The 19196-nt window shown below is 40.0% G+C and overlaps 1 protein-coding gene across 4 annotated transcripts in view; it reads left to right on the top strand.

Annotated features, from left to right (window-relative positions):
• LOC137091585 (connector enhancer of kinase suppressor of ras 3-like) overlaps positions 1-11146 on the top strand; it is a 105118-nt gene extending 93972 nt beyond the window's left edge. For 3 of the 4 annotated variants that reach the window (XM_067456154.1, XM_067456153.1, XM_067456157.1), the window contains 10 exons: positions 2698-2751; positions 2884-2923; positions 3030-3199; positions 3755-3828; positions 3999-4070; positions 5742-5803; positions 5912-6030; positions 7456-7807; positions 8005-8201; positions 10516-11146. In XM_067456154.1, coding sequence (XP_067312255.1) covers positions 2698-2751; positions 2884-2923; positions 3030-3199; positions 3755-3828; positions 3999-4070; positions 5742-5803; positions 5912-6030; positions 7456-7807; positions 8005-8201; positions 10516-10698 — 1323 coding nt within the window. In that variant the 3' untranslated portion in view covers positions 10699-11146. The remainder of the gene's footprint in view (positions 1-2697; positions 2752-2883; positions 2924-3029; positions 3200-3754; positions 3829-3998; positions 4071-5741; positions 5804-5911; positions 6031-7455; positions 7808-8004; positions 8202-10515) is intronic. The other variant, XM_067456155.1, reaches the window with a different exon arrangement.
• The last annotated feature ends 8050 nt before the right edge of the window (positions 11147-19196 follow it).

Below are 19196 nucleotides of genomic sequence, written 5' to 3'. Positions count from 1 at the left end.
ATGCTTCTTCTCTTCAGTTCAGCCACTCATTCTCAATAGAGAATTTTGTTTGTTTTGTATTGTTGTCCTGATGGAAGATCCATCCAAGGTCCATTATAAAATTTCAGCAGAGGCCGTCAGGTTTAGATTTTTATCTGTTGGTATTTGCTAGAATCCATGATTTCATGGATCTGAACAAGATGTCCAGGACCTCCAGCAAAAAAAAAAACTAGGCCCACAACATTAAAGATCCATCTGTATATTTAACTGTGGTCATGGGCTACTTTTTATCCCTGTTTGCACCAAACCCATCTGGTGGGTTTTGCTGCCAAAAAGCTTTGAATTTCCAGTTGTGTCTGACAACTGAATATGCTGGAGTTTGTTTCTGGATGAGCAAGAAGGATTTTTCTTGAAACCCTCCTAAACAACATGTGGTGATGTAGGGGTTTCTGACCCCACGACTCACCTAATCTCTGCAATTGTCCTTTTGTGATCTTTGAAGAGTCTTTGACCACTCAAACTTTCCTGCTTGCCGCGCATTAAGACAATATATAGACACACGTCCTCTTCCAGGCAGATTTGTATCAGATTTTGTGAAGCTCAACAATCTTTTGCTACACATCAGAACTAGATTATTTTACTTATTGTGATGAATGATTAAGGGAATTTGGCCTTTGTGCTTCCTCATATTTATACTTATAAGTCATGGTTGGAGAATTGGTGTGCAAAAAATTTAAATATGAATGGGAATACACTTTACTCATGGAAAATTCTAGGGGTGCCAATTACTGTATGTCCAATGTATTTTGGAGAAAAACATTGATTGCATAATGTGACCCCCAAATTTTCAATTTTTTTACTTCAATGAAAGGTTAGATTTTAATGTGAATTATTTGAATGAAAGATCAAAAGGATAAACCATGCCGCACAATTTTTTACAGCCATCTTTGTTCATATTTACCAGGGGTGCCAATAATTCTGACCAGAACTCTTAAGTATCTGGATCCATTTCTATGACCTTTAGAATTTATCTCAGGTGCATTACATTTTTCTCTAGATCCTCTTCTAGATGTTTCTGCACTTTGACTGGAGTTCATCTGTGGCAAATTCAATTGATTGGACAAAATCTGGATAAACACACACCTAGATGTACAGGGTCTAACAGCGGAAAATACATCAGAGTAAACCCCAAACCATGTGATCAAAGGAGAGCTCAGGGACAGGATCGTGTCGAGACCATAGACTGTAAAAAAAAATGGACGTATTGTCCGTGACGTCACCCATATGATTCTGAAAAGCAGTTTTGAAGTGTAAAGTAGAGACGAGCCGGCCGTTGCAATCTTGGCAGCATGTCACGCCTTGATAACAGAAATAAGGGCAAAGAGGCGGGCCGTGGGCGGAGCAGAGGTGACGCGATAACTAACAGACAGCGGATAAATGGCTATCCACCTGTCACTCAAAGTGGCCACGCCCTTAATTATGCAAAACTTTAAGGCTTTATATCAGGGGTCCCCTGGAGGGCCGCTGTCCTGCAGAGTTTAGCTCCAACCCCAATCAATCAAACCTGAAACAGCTTATCAATTACTAGGTCTTACTAGGTCCTATGAAGGCATTGATTAGCTGTTTGTTTGTTTGGGGTTGGAGCTAAACTCTGCAGTACAGTGGCCCTCCAGGACCGAGTTTGGGGACCCCTGCTTTATATAATGTAAACGAATGAGTTATAAAAAAAATCACCCCCCTCACAGAGAAACTGGGGGAGGTTGCCGCTTGGTAGAGATAAAGATCTGGGGAAGAGCTACAAATAATTCGGCTGCATTAAAGAGTACAAGAGCACAGTGGCCCCTGCATAATTCTTTAATGGAAGACATTTGGAACAAAGGTTCGTCCTAAAACTGTCCATCTGGCCAAACTGAGCAATCCTAGAAGAAGGGCCTTGGTAACAGAAACTTGCAGAAAGACAATCATCACTGGCAGTCCACGAATATTGGCTTTATGGCAAAGCGGCCAGGAAGCCTCTCCTGGATGAAGAGACATGACAGCCCACTTGGAATTTGCAAAAAAGCACCTAAATGACTCTCAAATTGTGATGAAGAAATTTGGCCTTAGTATTAAACGTCATGTCTGTAGATAACTAGGCACTGCTCATTACCTACGAAATATCTGGTCTGGTCATGAAGAAAGGTGGATGCAGCAAAGTATGAAATCACAGTAATAGCTGGTTCAGAGCGCTAAGGATTTCAAACTGGGCTGAAAGTTAACCTTCCAACAGGACAATGACCTTAACCCAACAAACTTGAGTTGTCCAGTCAGAGCCTTAGATTTAAACTCAATTTTACATCTCTGAATATCTCCACCAACAGTCCCCATCCCATCTGACAGAGCTTGAGAAGATCTGCAGAGTAAAATGGTCTGGAAAAAACCCAGGCATTTTAGGCATATTAGGCTGCCACGTAACAAAAGTGCAAAAAATGTATCGGATGCTACAGATAGTCTGAATACTTGGCTTGCAATGGCTTGTTTGCACTTTATTTTTAAGCGTGTGCAGTGTACTTACCCAAGAAGGTACTAAAGTAATTACTGGGACTTAAAATGGGTTAAGGTTAGGTTTAGGGATCAGGTTAGTTCCTAGTTATTAGCAGTTATTGAACAGGACTGTAAAATAAAGTGAAACTGATCCTAATGATCACTTTGAATGTGTCTGCTTTGTATTCTGTCTAGGCCTCTTTCCCCATTTCTCTGGCTCCCCGTATGGCTACTGATGAGTACAATCCGGTAATTCTTGTGAACCTATTGTACATTCATGTTATTATTTTTGTCTGCATTGTGAAAGTGCCAGAAACCATGATTACAAGACATGCCGAGGTCATGATAATATCAATATATTTCACATGCATTTGTCCTCAGGTGTCTCTCAGACAGAAGTCAAAAAAGAAGGATTGTGGAGGTGTGTGTGGCACTGCATAAACAACTCAAAGTTGTGATCAAATATGATCAATTTCCTGTGTCATCATTTCTGTTTTATTGTGATATTTGTACATTTGTCCATATAGGCAGTCTAAGAATGAGCAGAAGGAGAGTTTCAGTCAAAGATCTGGACCCAGTGGACTATGAGGGCTGGCTCTATAGGAAGAAAGAGGGGAAAGGATTTCTTGGTATTAAGTGGAAAAAGTATTGGTTTGTGCTAAAGAAAACCTCTCTGTACTGGTACACAAATCCAGAGGTGAGTATCTGAATGCCATTTATGTGCCCTCCTCTTATCATGCTTTATTTTTTCTCTATCAATTGTATATTATTTATTAAGGTCACACAGCATATTTTCATACACTGTAAAAAAATATTTAGAAAAAAAGTTACCTGGTTGCCTTAATTTTGATTTCATTGAAATTAAAATTTTGAGTTAATACCATGAACATTTTTTGAGATTCAACAACCTTTATTAAAATATTATTAAAAGATTTTGTAAGCATATTGGGTAATTGTGTGTGTTTTATTTCTGATGATGCAGTGAAACATGCCAAATAGTGCTATTTTCATGATTTATCAAATTTTTTATGTGGTTCAGATACAATAATATTTTGAGTTTCTATTTATTAAACAAATTTTCTTCATTGTATCAACTCAAATTTTTAATTTCAATAAACTCAACATTTTAAGGCAACCAGGTTACTAAACTTTATTAAGTTAAACAAACAAAAACCAACAAAAAAAATTTACAGTGTACCAAGCATTTAAATGTAAATGTTTTTCTCATTTTGCGTGTGTGTTTTTTTCCAAGGCTGAAAAAGCAGAAGGCTTCATAAATTTGACTGATTTTGTAATTGACAGAGCAATGGAATGTAAGAAAAAATAGTAAGTAATCTCTTTAATTGTGGAGCATTTGTTTTCCAAATGAAAGGACATTTAAGTGGAATATAATATGGTTCTTTCAGCTACTGTTTTTTTTTCCATCATCATGATTCTAATACATTTTTCAACTGAACAACCCTTTACACTCGTTTTTTGTTGTTTGTTTCTCACAGTGCGATCAAAGCTTGCCACCCCAAAGTCATGATGTTTTACTTTGCAGCTGACAGCAATGAGGACATGAACCTGTAAGCCCACTGACAGTTTGAAAACAAAAACTTTTCTTTGAGTAACATCCATGGTAGTATTTACAGTAGTTACAGTAATGTGTTGTATAAACTACTGATAGAGATTAACACATTCAGTTGCCTTTTAAGGGAAAAAATTATATGTGTAATTATTGAGTTTGTCAATTTGTCTAGATGTCACATGAATAAATGTGTTATATTATTACCATCTTTTATTATTTAATTTTGCAATAAGTAAATGATATAACATGGACTTAATGTTAAACGTGTAGCATGCTCTGATCCATCCATTCTCCGGTCCATTTTACGGGATAGGGATAATTCGAACACATCCTCCAGTCTCCTTTCTTAAATGTGGGAACAACCGCACCTGTCTTTCAATCTCAAGGCACTACTCTTTAGTATATTGAATCTCGTCCACCCCTGGCCAGGTAGTGAACTTTTTCACTACCTTAGTGACTTCCACAAAAAAAAAGGGTGATGACTCTCCCGAGTCCTCTAACCCTGCCTCTTCTTTTGAGGGCATGTCCTCAGGGTTCAGAAGATCCTCAAATGTGTTCTTTTCACAACCAGTATTTATCACCAGGTAAGGTTAGCAAGTTTTGACTATATCCAGCTGATGTTGCAGTATCCTGTGTTTGTGGGACCACTCAGCTTCTCTTTGCGGGTGCTGAGCCCACAAGCAGAAGGTCACACACTATTCACTCGGGCTGAGCCTAACTGAGCCCCATGAGCCAGAGCCGGGCCACCAGGTGCTCGCCTTTGAGATCCTTTCAAAGAGTTGGCTCCAGGAGAAGGCCCCGGTGTCCCTCTTCTGGTCATGATTTTGTCTCTTTTCTCTTTATTAAATAACTTTCAAATCACTTATTAATGTTTCTATTGAATCACTTTTTGTCTGGCCTCTCACCTGAGACTAATTTGCCATTGAGACCCTACCAGGAGCTACTCTCAGTCATTTTGCATGTTTGAGTTTGCTGGCTTTGGGTGAGTTTACATGCACGTTCTTAAGCCCGATTATGCCTAACAAGGCGACAATGAACATGGTCATGTTAACACGTTAACGGTTTATCAGAGTAAGGTCATAAACGTAAAAGCATAAACCGGTCGGGAAAGGTAGTTTTTTGCCTCTTAGCCCGATTTCGCGCTGCATGTTAATGCAATTAACCTGCTTTCTGTCGGCTTATTGAAGAGTGCATGTGTGATAGGTGAAAAAAACGCAAACGGAGCAGATTTAAATGCATCCAGACAGAGCGAGCTAGCGTTTTGCATGACATAAGGACATATATCACAAATGCAGACTCTTTTAAGACCCAGAAAATTGTAAAGATGTGTTCTCATCTCATACAGCAGAAGCAGAAGAGGTTCAGTCTGGTTTGCATATAAATGGGGAAACAGGTTCTTTAAATAAGTTGATTTTTATGAGTTATCTGCTAACTGGGGTGCATGTAAACGCACCCATTGAGTTGGCTGACCCGTCTTTGGGGGTTGTTGTTGTTTTTTCAGAGAAGGCATGTGGTTGGAAGGTGAAGGAAGATGAAGGAAACTTTAAATCAAATGTTTCATTTATAAAACAAATTGTGTTACAGTTTTAATTAGTTGCTTGTAAAAACACATTCATTTTGACTGTCCTGTGTGTCATTGTTGGTGATTTATTGAAATGTTTTATTTCAGATGGTTAAATAAACTTGGCCTGGCGTCTATTCAGTATGAACCCACAGAGGGTCATACAGCCGGTAAGTTTTAAGTCTACTAGTGTTACAAATATTCTTTAGAATATTCATCTATTTATTTACTTTTTTTTGTTTGTTTTTTGCTTGCATCTCTGTTTTTCTCCTGCACAGAATGCTACAGCGAGGCCAGTGATCACGAGGAGTCCACCGACACACCTCCTCCACCGTATTCAGAGCACCACACCCGAGCTGTAGCAATTGTGAATAGTTCATCAGCTGCTGCACACCAGGCAAGTTCACAGCTGTGTAAGCACAACGTATGTGCCCTTGCCCTCCTGCCAAAGATTAATAAATGATCTACAACCTGTTTTCACACTGTCTGCATTCACACGGCAGAAGATTATGGTTGACAGTTGTGTTTTAGGGTGTTGAATTTATACTGAATTTACACCTCGATTGGACTTGCTCATTATATAATGCCATGTCACTTGTGATAAGTTTTGTGTAATGAAATTCGCCATCTATAATATTTATTTTAGTCACCATCACTGCGGTTAAAGGTAATATTCACTGCTATTATGAGAAGAGAAGGGCATTATAAAACAAATCCATTATGACACAGAACAGGTGTGTTCAAGCCTGCTCCTGGAGGGACACTATCCAGATGATTTCAGCCTAAATATACAGTTCATCATTAGACAGGTACTGAACATAATCTAGCTAACATTTATAAATAATTTACAGCTGAAATGTTGCAGGTATGTTGTAATCAAAGTTTCAAAAAATAATGCCAGTAGAAACAATGAGGATGTTGTCATGTCTCCGGAAATAGAGTGTTCAGTGTCCCAACTTGTGGTGAGCCAATGCTCAAATTCGTGTTCATGATACTGATTCACGAGCTAGGGAGCTGATTGAGATGGACATAGGGTGCATTTCCTTTCTAATTTGTGAACCTTCATTTCCTTTCCTCACGTCTCATCCCCCTTAGGATGTGAGGGAAGGATGCAAGGAAGGAAAATGAGGACAAATTAATAAAAGGAAAGGTTAATATTTCTTGTCAAATCTATTTGTACAGTCAATCTCAAAGCTCTTTCCTGTTTTAGGAAAATGTTTGAGCATTCATGTTGAGAACCAATTGCGCATAAGTCTTTTTGCCACTCATTAGGTGTAACCGCAGTCACTCTGGGCGGCGGTGACGTCATGTGCATACCTTCAATTGAGAAGCACCCAGAGTTTAGCTATTGCCATACTTAAACTAGCCTGAACTCAAATCTTCCACAGTTGTGGACAAAGCCGATTCGAAAGACCGCCGTTCGCCAACTTTTACAAGCAGAACACCACTCTACCGTCATTATTTTAAGCCCACCCACCGAATCTATACACGATGTAATTGGCCTGGCCAGAGTTTGGTTTTTACATCTCAGAAGTGTATTGAGAGTTGCTAGACGACATTCGCAGCAGATTAGATTTGCTGCCGCCAGGGTGCATCTAGATTTCTAGGCAATAATTAAACAGGATCGCCTAATGAAACAGGATCTTTAGGATCACCAACTTCCAGGCAGGTGTGTTGGAGCTAAACTTAAGTGGCCCTCCAGGAGCAGGATTGGACACCCCTGATCTAGAGGAACTATGTTTGAAGACATTTGCATCAGACATTTATTATAATAGAGTATGCCACTGTTCCTGTCTCACTCGGATGTATCTTTCGCATTTAGGAAAGCCTTCCTCCTCCATATTCCTCCCCTGTTCCTAGTGAAGCTACTGGGACCCTATCCTCTCCCGTCAGCACAATGAACTCCCACAGCTCGGCCTCCTCTCTGGCTAAGCATAGACGCTCTTGGCTGGACCTTGTCTCCCAGGCCACACCTTCTGCTGGGGAAACAGTGGTCTGCTCTGCTGTGGTCCATACAGTAAACCCCACAATAAAGGACACCTCCCAATGCAGTGAAATCACTGCTCCATCTCAAGGTCCCTTTGGATGCTCATCAAGAACAACACCTATGACAATATCCACAGAGCCAGAGGAACCAGAAACACTGCTGACCACAAATGACACCAGACCTGAAAGTAAGCACGTTGGGAAACCAATTTAACACCATAAACAGATTTATGATAGGAAATGACATTGTTCAGCCAGTGTCATGACTATTGATCAATTTGGAGCATATCAGAATTGTTTTTATCAATAACAAAACGTTCACAGAAGTTCGATTGCTTAGGTTAAAACATAATTATTGCTATAAAAGTTGTAATTGTTTTAATAGCTCTAGATGGACAGGAAGGAACTGATGATGAGATGGAAAGATTGTACTTGCATTTGAAAAGAGCAAGCCTGTCTCCAACGGGCGAGTGGACGCCATCGTCAAAATGGGAATTACGAACCTCCTTTTTAAAGCGTTGCAAAAACCAGAAGCTCAATGAGAAGATACATCTCATCAGAACCCTCAACAGCACTCTAAAGGTTAGACGTTCAGATAAACCTTTTCTAAGATGAAAAATGTTCTTCTTCAAATCTTAGTTTTGTCTGTAAGAGTATTAAGCCCTGTTCATCAACTGTTAAACAAATCAGCAATGAAAGGTCTAGACCTAGACCGAAACATATAGCACCAAGCATGAGATCGCATTATATTTTGAGATTTGATTACCTTGACCTGATCTGGACAGCAGTATTATCATCCATCTAACATTGCTGGCTTCTAGGCCATGCATTTCACACACAACAAACTTTAACAAACACAGTTGTCCTGCAAAGTTCAGCTCCAACCCCAATTAAACACACCTGCTAATGTGTCCATATTACAAGACAGTTCAAAACTTTTTCACACATGCCAGGATGATGAAAAGTGTATTTACTAGTTGTCATAAAATTATTTGGAGAAAAAATGCACCAAAATGTAAAAATCTTTGCAAGATTTCGCTCAACATTTATTTAACCATTGCAAAATAACATTTCTTACTTGTTTATTTTTTTGTGTTTATTTAAAATAAGACAGATTTGATGTTATTGTATATCTGTTATTTAACAGTTGAGATAGTTCTTCAATACTGATCTAACAGCAGAAGACACGAGCCGGGTTTAAATCCTAGTTGTGGGGCATGTTGTCACACTGCATTACAATGAGCCACTATTAGAACTACACTATTATATTCTACACTTATCATGAGAAAGAGGTGAATAAAGACTCAGAGTCAATGTTTAGAAATTATTATTATGTTTTTAACTATGCTTTATAGCTGTATTTTGCAGTGTGTTTGTTGTCAAACTCAAAAATTTCAAATTTCAAAAACGAATTCTATTATTATATTTTAAAAGGTTAATTTGGGAAATTAATGTGGGGGAAAAACCCACTCTCCTCTATATATCAATGGAAAAACATGAGAAAAACACATATTACAATACAAAATACAGCATATGATGTATCAACTAATTACGGACATATTTTAAAAAGAAAGCATTGTAATTTGTAATTTAAGCCTATAGGCTGAAACATTAAGACTGAACTGAACACAATATGATTTTAAGTGCTGACTGTAAACACAGACTAAACGCAACTGACACAGACTGAAGCATTTGGGCACGATCAGTCGTAAGTATCAAATTACACACATGATGCAATCTAAGAAATATTTTTGCGCATGGAACACATATAAGAGAACAGTTGCAGGAATAAACCTCTGTCTTTATATTTAAGGAGTGATTATTTGCACATGGGTATTATATCCGTCCATTTTATTTAAGATATTTTCAGAGGACTTAGAGACCAGAGTTATGCCAGTAGTAAAAGTAGATAATAGTGCAAATTTGTACAGTTCTGGAAAAAAATTAAGAGACCACTTAACATTGATTTCATAATGTTAAGTGGTTTCTTAATTTTTTCCAGAGCTGTATATACAGTATCGTTTTACAAAAACAACAGCAGCTTCATCTTCAGTAGTGATTCTTGCTGGTTGTTTCATTCTTCTTCTTCTTCTTCTTCTTTCGGCTGTTCCCTTCAGGGGTCGCCACAGCGAATCATCTGCCTCCATCTAGTCCTATCCCCTCCTCTTCTCTCAGACCGACTACCTTCATGTCCTCCTTCACTACATCCATAAACCTCCTCTTTGGTCTTCCTCTTGACCTCCTGTCTGGCCGCTCTAACCTCAGCATCCTTTTACCGATATATTCACTCTCCCTCCTCTGAACATGTCCAAACCATCTCAACCTGGCCTGTCTAACTTTGTCTCCAAAACATCTCACATGTGCTGTCCCTCTGATGTACTCATTCCTGATCCTATCCATCCTCGTCACTCCCAAAGAGAACCTCAACATCTTCAGCTCTGCTACCTCTAGCTCTTCTTTTCCAACTAAACTTGATTTGAATAGGATTTACGTAGAAAAAATATTTTTTATGCTTGGTGTGAACAGGCCTTTTGAGACGAGTTGCTGACACCATATCTTTTCTGTTTACAGAGCTGTCTTATGCGTTAGTTCCTTCAGTTTTTAGTGATGGTAGAAAATTAATCAAATATTATTTGAAATTTAAGGTTACTGACACTTGGCAGAACTATGTCAATTCCAGAATCTACCAACACAGTTGGACTGATACAGCATATTTTAGTCATTTTTAGTAAATTTTTAGTAAATAATATACATTTTATCAACCCATGTTATTTTTGACCAATGTTGTGTTCCTCCAACTTGTATGTATTACATACACCTACACAACACTGTATTATATCATACAATCTATTGTTAACCACAAAATTTTAACAAAAACAATTTGTTTTTGATTTAGGCTAAAGAAGCAGATCTTCTGACTTTGGAGCATGTACTGGCTGACTCCGCTCTCACTGCAAGTAAATTCAGGGAGTGGAAAGAGACCAACACAGTTCTGCTGCATGACATTACTTTAAACCAGCTCCTACAGACTGAACCCCTGAACAGCCCTAGTGCCTCAGCTGTGCCTCCTTCAACATAACCGTCTCTACACACTGAAACAGTTTACGCCACAACACAAACACAGCACAAATCGAGTACATTTCCATATCTTGATTTAAGAATTAAAACCCTCTTGTGAGAAGACTACCATTACTTTCACACGTCATCATTTTTCTATTTATTTTTTACTGACGTCAGAGCAGTTTGTCACAAATGTAAAGTTGTTGTAAAATCCTTGTTTCATAATTTTTTCTCTAAACCTGTGGTTTCTCACTGATGTTACATTCTTTTAAATAATTTTAGATGTCATGGAAAGCCAAACATGTCAAAAAGTGATTTTTATTACTGATATTTGTTAGTTAACTACCGGTAATCTAAAGTTCTGTTCATTTGCAGTCTGTATAGTTTGTCATGTTTTTTCTTTCATTTTTATTATTGTAAATACATCTGTTTAGATATATTTATTGATTAAAGGTATGATGCCACTGTTTCAGTAAGCAGCTTCATATTTCTGAATTACAAATATCTGAGGGCTGTTCATAGCATAAATAATCTCATCATACATCCACATTATCGTGTTATTGTCACGACTGTTGAATAACCAAAACTCATGTTTGTTTTTTAAATGTCATTTTAAATATCTCTTTCCATAAATCAAAGATTGGTTGATAATTCACAACTTATTCAGAACAGAAAGTCTGTGTTTATACTGTACATCACATTTATTAGCCTAACTTTATTGTCATGAGATTGGCATTGCTAGTTTCATGCTCCACTGAGTTATACAGGAAGATAATTTGTGTTTATACTGAATTCAAATGTACATTTTTAAAGACTTAACTTTTGTTCAAAATGTAGGTCCCATTTTAAATGAATAATTTCCTATGCCAATATCCAGCAGCTATATCACCATGTAGCTCAAGAGAGGTTTCCCACTGAAGCTAAGCAGGGTTAAGGCTGGTCAGTACCTGGATGGGAGACCTACTGGGAAAACTAGGTGTCTGCTGGTAGAGGTGTTAGTGAGACCAGTAGGTCTGTGTGGGTCCTAACGCCTCAGTATAGTGATGGGGACAGGTGGATACTTGCTGATGGTTGAGGAGATCCCTCGACCCTTCCATATAAAGCGCTTTAAGGATTGAGAAAAGCACTATATAAATGTAACGAAAGATTATATAATTTGATACAATGCACGTGTTGTATACATACATGTTTTGACATTTTACTTATATTTCTTTTTTTTTTTTAACCCTGCATGTAATTACAGCTGTAATTCATGTGTTATTCCCAAGCGGAAACCTCCCCCAGTTTCTGTTGAAGCCAGTACAGAAGTAATTTAAACTGCAATTCCTCGACAGGCTCCAGAAGGGAGCAGAATCTTATTGAGCCCCATGCTAAAATGCCCAACTAAACAGCAGAAAAAACGTGGAGACATAAGTCAGATAAAGTCAAGGGGGAAGAATGGGGAGAAGCTTATAGAGAGCCAAAAGCAACGGGTACAAAACATTTAAACAACGTGATTAAGATTTCATTTTCCACAACTACTAGAAGACTTACAACTCTCAGCCTGGTTGCTCACGTCAAATCTACGTTGTCAAGCTCAGTCTGAGCCTGCGCAGTTCGCTCAGCCATCAGGAAGTGAGTGCTTCTAGTTGACTTAATTTTCCGCCGTTGAAGTCTATGGGATCGCTGTGTCCATTTCTTTTACTGTCTATGGTGGTTAGCCATTTATCCTCTGTCTGTTAGTCATTGCGTCACATAAGCTCCGCCCACATCCCACCTCTTTGCCCATTTCGGTTATCCGCGATGCTAAGATGAGCGAGCGAGTATCATGAATCCAACTTCTAAACCATGTTTTTGTCTCATCCCAAATTACATCTATAAAGTGTTTATATTCAGACTATTTTACTAAACATGACAGCAGCAACTTCTTTTTGTTTAATTGGTTAATTTGGTTTACTGGATTAAAGCAGCACTAGGTAACTTTTCAACCTTCATAATATATTTTTTAAGACTCTTGTGATGATAAATCGACTTACAATAGGTTGAATGACACGTCTGCCATAGCCTGATGGGGTCTGTATCGTTTTTAATCGTATTTTTAAACTTCGGGTTTCGGGTAGTAACCCGAGAACAAAAAGAACTACAAAATTCGACTGCTTTACAGCATATACGTCACTTCCACCAACACACACACTTCCTTACATTCGGACGTGCGAGCCTAACTTTGTTCGTCATATAATATAGTCATGTCCGAAACAGCAGAGACAAATAAGAAAGGAAAGGTTTTGTTGGAGGAAAGCAATAAGAAGAAACGAAAAAGTGATGGGATTAAAGGCAGGACGAGGATCAACATTGGACCAGCGTTTGCTCGTCGGCGTGAGCTGAAGGAGGCGTGCCCGAGCGATGCTGTCCTGCTTGTTATGGTGATTACCTACCACTCAAACATTGAACTGAAGTATCATAGATTCTGTAAAACGGTAACCAACAGACTACTATAATGACGCTGGCTTGTAAACGTGAGCATCGGGATTATTTGGCGTTTGAAAAAAATAAAACCCATGAAATTATATTCATATGACATGCTGAAACATATGCCACTGACTGTACCTGGGATGAAGACATTTCACACGCGCCGCCAGAAGAACACCTGCATGTGAACTCCTCAGTGTTCAGGTTAACTGTTAGTGCTGCACCAACCCGCGGCGCCACTTTTATGAAGTTATTTGGCCCACCCCGCACCACTGTATATATTTTTACAACCCGCCCGCACCCGCGACCATTAAATAGACATACGGGGTCCGCGGGTTATGAGACGACCCACGCATCACTAGTTCAGGGCTATCAGGGTTGTCATGTCAACAAATGCACACGCGATGGCATCCCCTGTTGTAGGATGACAGAGCTTACGACAGTAGTTGAGGACATTATTTTTTCCAAACTGTAGGGGGACCCCGAGAGCAAAAGTTGCCAAGTGCTGCTTTAACCATCAAAACCAGAAATACCATGATTAAGGGGAAGAATCTCCTCAACCACCACCGATGTGCAGCATCCACCTGGATGATGCGACAGAGCCATATTGTGCCACAACGCCCACCACACACAGACCAGCTGACTGGTGGAGAGGAGACAGTGTGATGAAGCCATTCAATGTATACACTATGGCTGCCTGCATCCAAAAAGCTAGACAGCTGACTCGTTGCCTTGCTGCCTTATCAGACAATGACTTAAGGCAGCGTTTTGTGCACGAAGGCACCTCACGAAACTGATTTCAGACAGACTTACAAGGCAGTGTAACACTTTAATGATCTACAGCAAAATAGAGAGAGCTTTCGTGAGAACTAAAAACATTACTACATTAGTCATTTCTCGCTAGAAATGACATCAGAAGTGGAAAATATTGGTAAAAAAAACATACATTTACACACAAACTGACCAGCAATCACAACTTTCGGACGTCATCTTTTTTCCCCAGCTCAACTGTCACTGAATCAAGGGGGTAATCTAGCGCTCGGAAAGCGTTCCACCCCTAGGGGCTGCCATTGCTAACCAAGCCATCACCTGCTGTTAGCATCCCATTGACTCCCATTCATTTTTGAGTCACTTTGACACTGAATAACTTTACATCTGAGACGTTTAAAGACTCCATTTGTCCATTGTTTATTTCTAAAGAAACACGGCAATGCATAAAAGGCTCTGTTACCTTGTATCTTACAGTATCGCCCCGTAGAAGCTGTTTTTGTCAAAATAGGCTAACGATTGCGTCATAACCAACGCGACTCTGTCGCACAGCTGCTGAGAAATTACCGTATAGACCTGAGGAGACGCTCGCAGACAATCTTTTACTGTCTATGAGACAGTCGGGGGGACGTGGAGACATAAAGTCTGATAAAGTCAAGGGGGAAGAATGGGGAGAAGCCCATAGTGAGCCAAAAGCAACGGGAGAAAATATTTAAACAACGTGATTCAGCTTTCACTTTCCACAACTACTAGAAGACCTACAGCTGTCAGACAGGAGGCTCACGTCACATCACATCTACGTCGTCAAGCTCAGTCTGAGCCTGCGCAGTTCGCTCAGCCATCAGGAAGTGAGTGCTCCTATACTGACATCACTTAACGCCGTAGAAGGCAAGGGGATCGCTTGACGCCTTCCTGCCTTCATATGTGCCCTGCGAAGGCAGCATTTTCCAGCCCTGCGTCCCAATTCGCATACTATCCATACTAAGTAGTATTCGAAAATAGAATTAGTATGTCCCAAATCGTAGTATGTTAATAAGGGTATTTCAAAGATACCCGGATGGTTTACTATTTCCGGTCCGAATTCGAAGTATGGATCAGTGGGCACTCTAACGGCTGATATTGCCCACAACCCATTGCGAGTTGGACGAGGATTCGATTAGAAGTACAAACGCGGATAAAAAGCGTTAAAAAACTACAGACATGACGGATATGTTAGTCCGACGGTTAAGTAGACCTTTAGCATACTTTTAGAATGTAGTATAAGAAGGCAAAAAACGCAGCACAGGTTTCGGACATTAGGAATTGGGACACTCCTCCAAATAATTGAATAGGTGTTCCAATCACTTCCATGGCCACAGGTGTATACAATTTACAGAGCCTTGCACAAGTGCACATTATTTGTAAGAGGGGAAAAAAAGTAAGCTAAATTGTGTGTACAATTTACTAATTCGTTCCTTCGATTTATAATTCATGCACACAACTATTTCGTTCCCTCAATTCGCTAAATCCTGTAGACAATTTCCTACCCATTCCCTCAACTTGCTAAACTGTCCTTACGATTTACTACTTTGTTTCCTCGATTTATAAATTGTGTGCATGATTTAGAAAATCGCAGGTACAAATTAGTAAATCGTGCACACCATTTAGCCTACTATTTTTCAATCAATCAATCAATCAATCAATCAATCAATCAGCTTTATTTATATAGCGCTTTTACAATGACAATTGTCAAACAGTGTCAAACAGGACAATATTGCAACAAAATTAGATTTGGCTGTACAGTTGTTCTGGAGAAAACAGTGATGTTATCAGCTTATTTTAATTTATCATATAGCGACAATGTTGGCAGATCAGTATTATAGTTTATAGAATTAATTAAAACCTAATTCATAAATTTTATTTGTATAATTAGTTGAATAACTTTGACGGGTTTATTTGGTTTATTTAGGATGGTGCGTCGATTACACAAGAGTATGAGTACATGAAAGATCGGAATTTTCCTGCATGTCATGTGCGGGGCTCCGTATTCTGTTGTGTTTTGATTCTGTCACATGTTCTTTTGTCTTAGTTCCTGACTTCCCGTCCACACGAAGCCTCATTTTTTTTTTTTTTTTTTAGAAAATATCAGATTCATGCTTCCAAAACGCCGGATATCCGTGTGGACGAAACGTTGGTCCTGTTCACACGAAGCCAGAACTTTCCCCAATCTGATTCCCCCCCCCCCTCGTTTCAAGAAATATCTGCGTCCACAAGAGATCACCGAAACCGACTCCAAACGATGCAGTATAAATGCCAGGCCAGTGTGTGGCGCTGTAATTCTGCCACAGAAATACACTAAAAACAAAGAAGAGTTGTGAAGGGGTACAGCAGTGCAGGATGTGCGGCAAAATCTCACGATAAAATTACATTTGCTACTTAACAGATGTGTTTTATTAATGTCTACACCTATCCCAACCCTAATAGGTGTGTTGGACAGTGGCTGGCTGCATCCGATCGGCGAGAGTAGCCGCGTGCAGGCGGGGAGGAGCTGCAAACGGAGACGTGAAGTAGGACACTCTGCTTCCTGTGGTGACGCTTGCGAAACTTTATCATAGCTTTATCACAGTGTTTGCAAACTTTATCACAGTTTGCAAACACTGGACATCTGTAACACCTTCGTTCATCATCAGAACACAAATGGAAGATATTTTTGTTGAAAGCTGATGGCTGAGAAAGGCTTCAGAAAGGCCTCCATTGGCATTCAGTACATTCCCATTGACCCACTCACAAGACTCATAAAGGCACTAAAGACGTCGATACAAAGTCCATCTCACTACAGTGGCTGTACAATAATTTTACTATGCGACGAAAATAGTTATTGTGTGCACAAAAATCAAAATAACGATATAATCCATCAAATTATTGGCGTGAACTCGACGCATACGCGAGAATATGACGCAGCTCCGCCGTTCGAATCATAGCGAATACATGACCCGGAAGAGGAGGAGCGCCGATATCGCGTGAGTTCCAGGTGAGTTCACGTCAGAGACCTACACGGAAGACAATATCTTTGCAGATAAAGTCATTATTTTGATTTTTTTTGCTCACAAAACCTGTTCTCGTCGCATTGTAAAATTATTGTACAGCCACTGAAGTGAGATGGACTTTGTAGCGATGTCTTTAGTGCCTTTATGGGTCTTGTCAGTGGGTCAGTGGGAATGTACTGAATGCCAATGGAGGCCTTTCTGAAGCCTTTCTCAGCCATCAGCTTTCAACAAAAATATCTTCATTTGTGTTCTGAAGATGAACGAAGGTGTTACAGGTGTCCAACGACATGAGGGTGAGTAATTAATGAAATCATTTTTCATGAAATCAACTAACCCTTTAAGGAGAGTTCACTTTCTTTGGCAGATGAGGCAACATGTTTTTGCTTTTTGGAAGGTTGATTTTTGGTTGGTGGGTTTGGACAAGAATCACAACTTCCTCCGTTTTTTACTTTACAGGCATACAAGTGGGTATCGTTTAAGTTTCTCTTCTCTTTTACAGTCTCATATTCCATTTCTGCACCAATAGTAGCATCCTCAGCCATTTTTTCAAACTGTACGATAGACTGCGTTTGTAATTTGATACTGTTTGCACCGCTCCAAAATCAAAATTTAACCAAATACTGCACCCTGTGTACTAATTAGCAACTTTACGAAAATTATATCATCATTTGTGAGAAATACCTGGTTTTCGTCTCAGCTTGCAGGACCACGATGGATCACGTCGCCGTCTTCTTGAGCCGATTAATTGTTCTCTTTCATAGGTTCACTCGACGCTGCGAATGACGCATATTGGGATACGCCCCTGGGCGTGCAGATTGTCTGAAGCCCTTATAGAATCACGCCAATTCATTGGCTGATGGCGCAGCGCCGCCCCTCTAGCTCATCACCTTTGAGCTATACTGGCTCGCGTGCCATCTTCTCTCCAGATTTCTCTGCCTTCATGAAGCGGTAGCAATGCTCCCTTCGTGCGATTTTTCTGACCCTTAAAAACTGGATTTAAGCATCTTTCTCCTAACTGGTGAAGTAACTTATATGATGGAGTTTCGTCGTTGCCCCGCCGTGCACTCGCTCTACTCGAGCGATGACCTGCATGGTAAGTGCTATATAAAATAATATATAATGTATTTATGTATATGGGCCTACCTACGCACGCGAGGCAGCCTAGGGCACTTCGAAATGCGAATATCGCTATGTACTCCCTCTTGAAGAGGTATTTTAAAACCGTTTGACTCCCCCGCTGCGCGCCCGAGGCGGCTAGGCCTCCCTCGACCGCGGCCTGAGGTTCGGATGTTTAGCTCTAGGACATCGAGTGTGAGCGGGCTATTTCCCTTCCCTCTCCCTTCTTTGCAAATGCCTTGCCATTGAAACAAGATGTGGTACACAGTGGCTTGGACAGCAGAGTCAGAACCTTCAATGATGATGCCTCACAGATGTATTATGTGTGAATGCTTGGCTAAATAGATGCGTCTTTAATCTAGATTTAAACTGGGAGAGTGAGTATGAGCCCTGAACATTACCAGGATTCTTCCTCCTTTAGTGGACTTAGATTTCCTAGGTACCACTACTCATTATGGAGATCCAGGAGAAACTGAAGGCTCATGGGACCTGGACAGTTATGTCCAACCTACCACAAGGGGAATCTAGTGTCTCTGTGGAACAGGCCATAAGCTCTTCAAGCTCCTCAAATGACCCGAACACGGCATTCGCGGGCCCTGAGCTGCGAGGTGCAGATGCTTGTCCCATTTTCCCAGAGAAAAGGGACAAACGTGAGTGGAGCTCCTTCATCTTGTAGGTAAACTTCTATAGTTGTGAATGGGAGACTACACCAAATTGGATTTTTGTTCATTTCCATGACTTTCCAAACAGTAAAAAAATACATAAGCCCCGTTTCCACCACAGGAACTTTACCCAGGAACTAGGAACTTTGGGTGGTACTTCGTGTGTTTAGACCGCAGGAACCAGGGTATAAATGAAGTTCCGGGTAAATATTTCCCCCTCCAAACGGCCCTGCTCGCGAGGTAGTACTTTTTCAAAGTTCAGGAACTTTCGAGGGCGGGACTTGGGCGCTGAACATGCTGATTGGTTGAGCTCACGCAGCATTTTTAAGTTCAACAGGCATTTTTAAAAGTCTTTTGCGAGGTTCGTTCTGCATTCAATAAATATCAGTCTTGCTCTCTGTCTGGTGGCGCGCGGTCGTCTCAGCCATCTCACGTTCAATGTCCGTAATAGCTGATAATAATATATTGTCATTTTAAATCTAGCTTTACAAGCTTTC

The sequence above is a fragment of the Pseudorasbora parva genome, chromosome 10 (genome assembly GCF_024679245.1).
Source record: "Pseudorasbora parva isolate DD20220531a chromosome 10, ASM2467924v1, whole genome shotgun sequence".
Lineage (NCBI taxonomy): Eukaryota > Metazoa > Chordata > Actinopteri > Cypriniformes > Gobionidae > Pseudorasbora > Pseudorasbora parva.
This window is presented reverse-complemented; position numbering and strand designations above follow the sequence as displayed.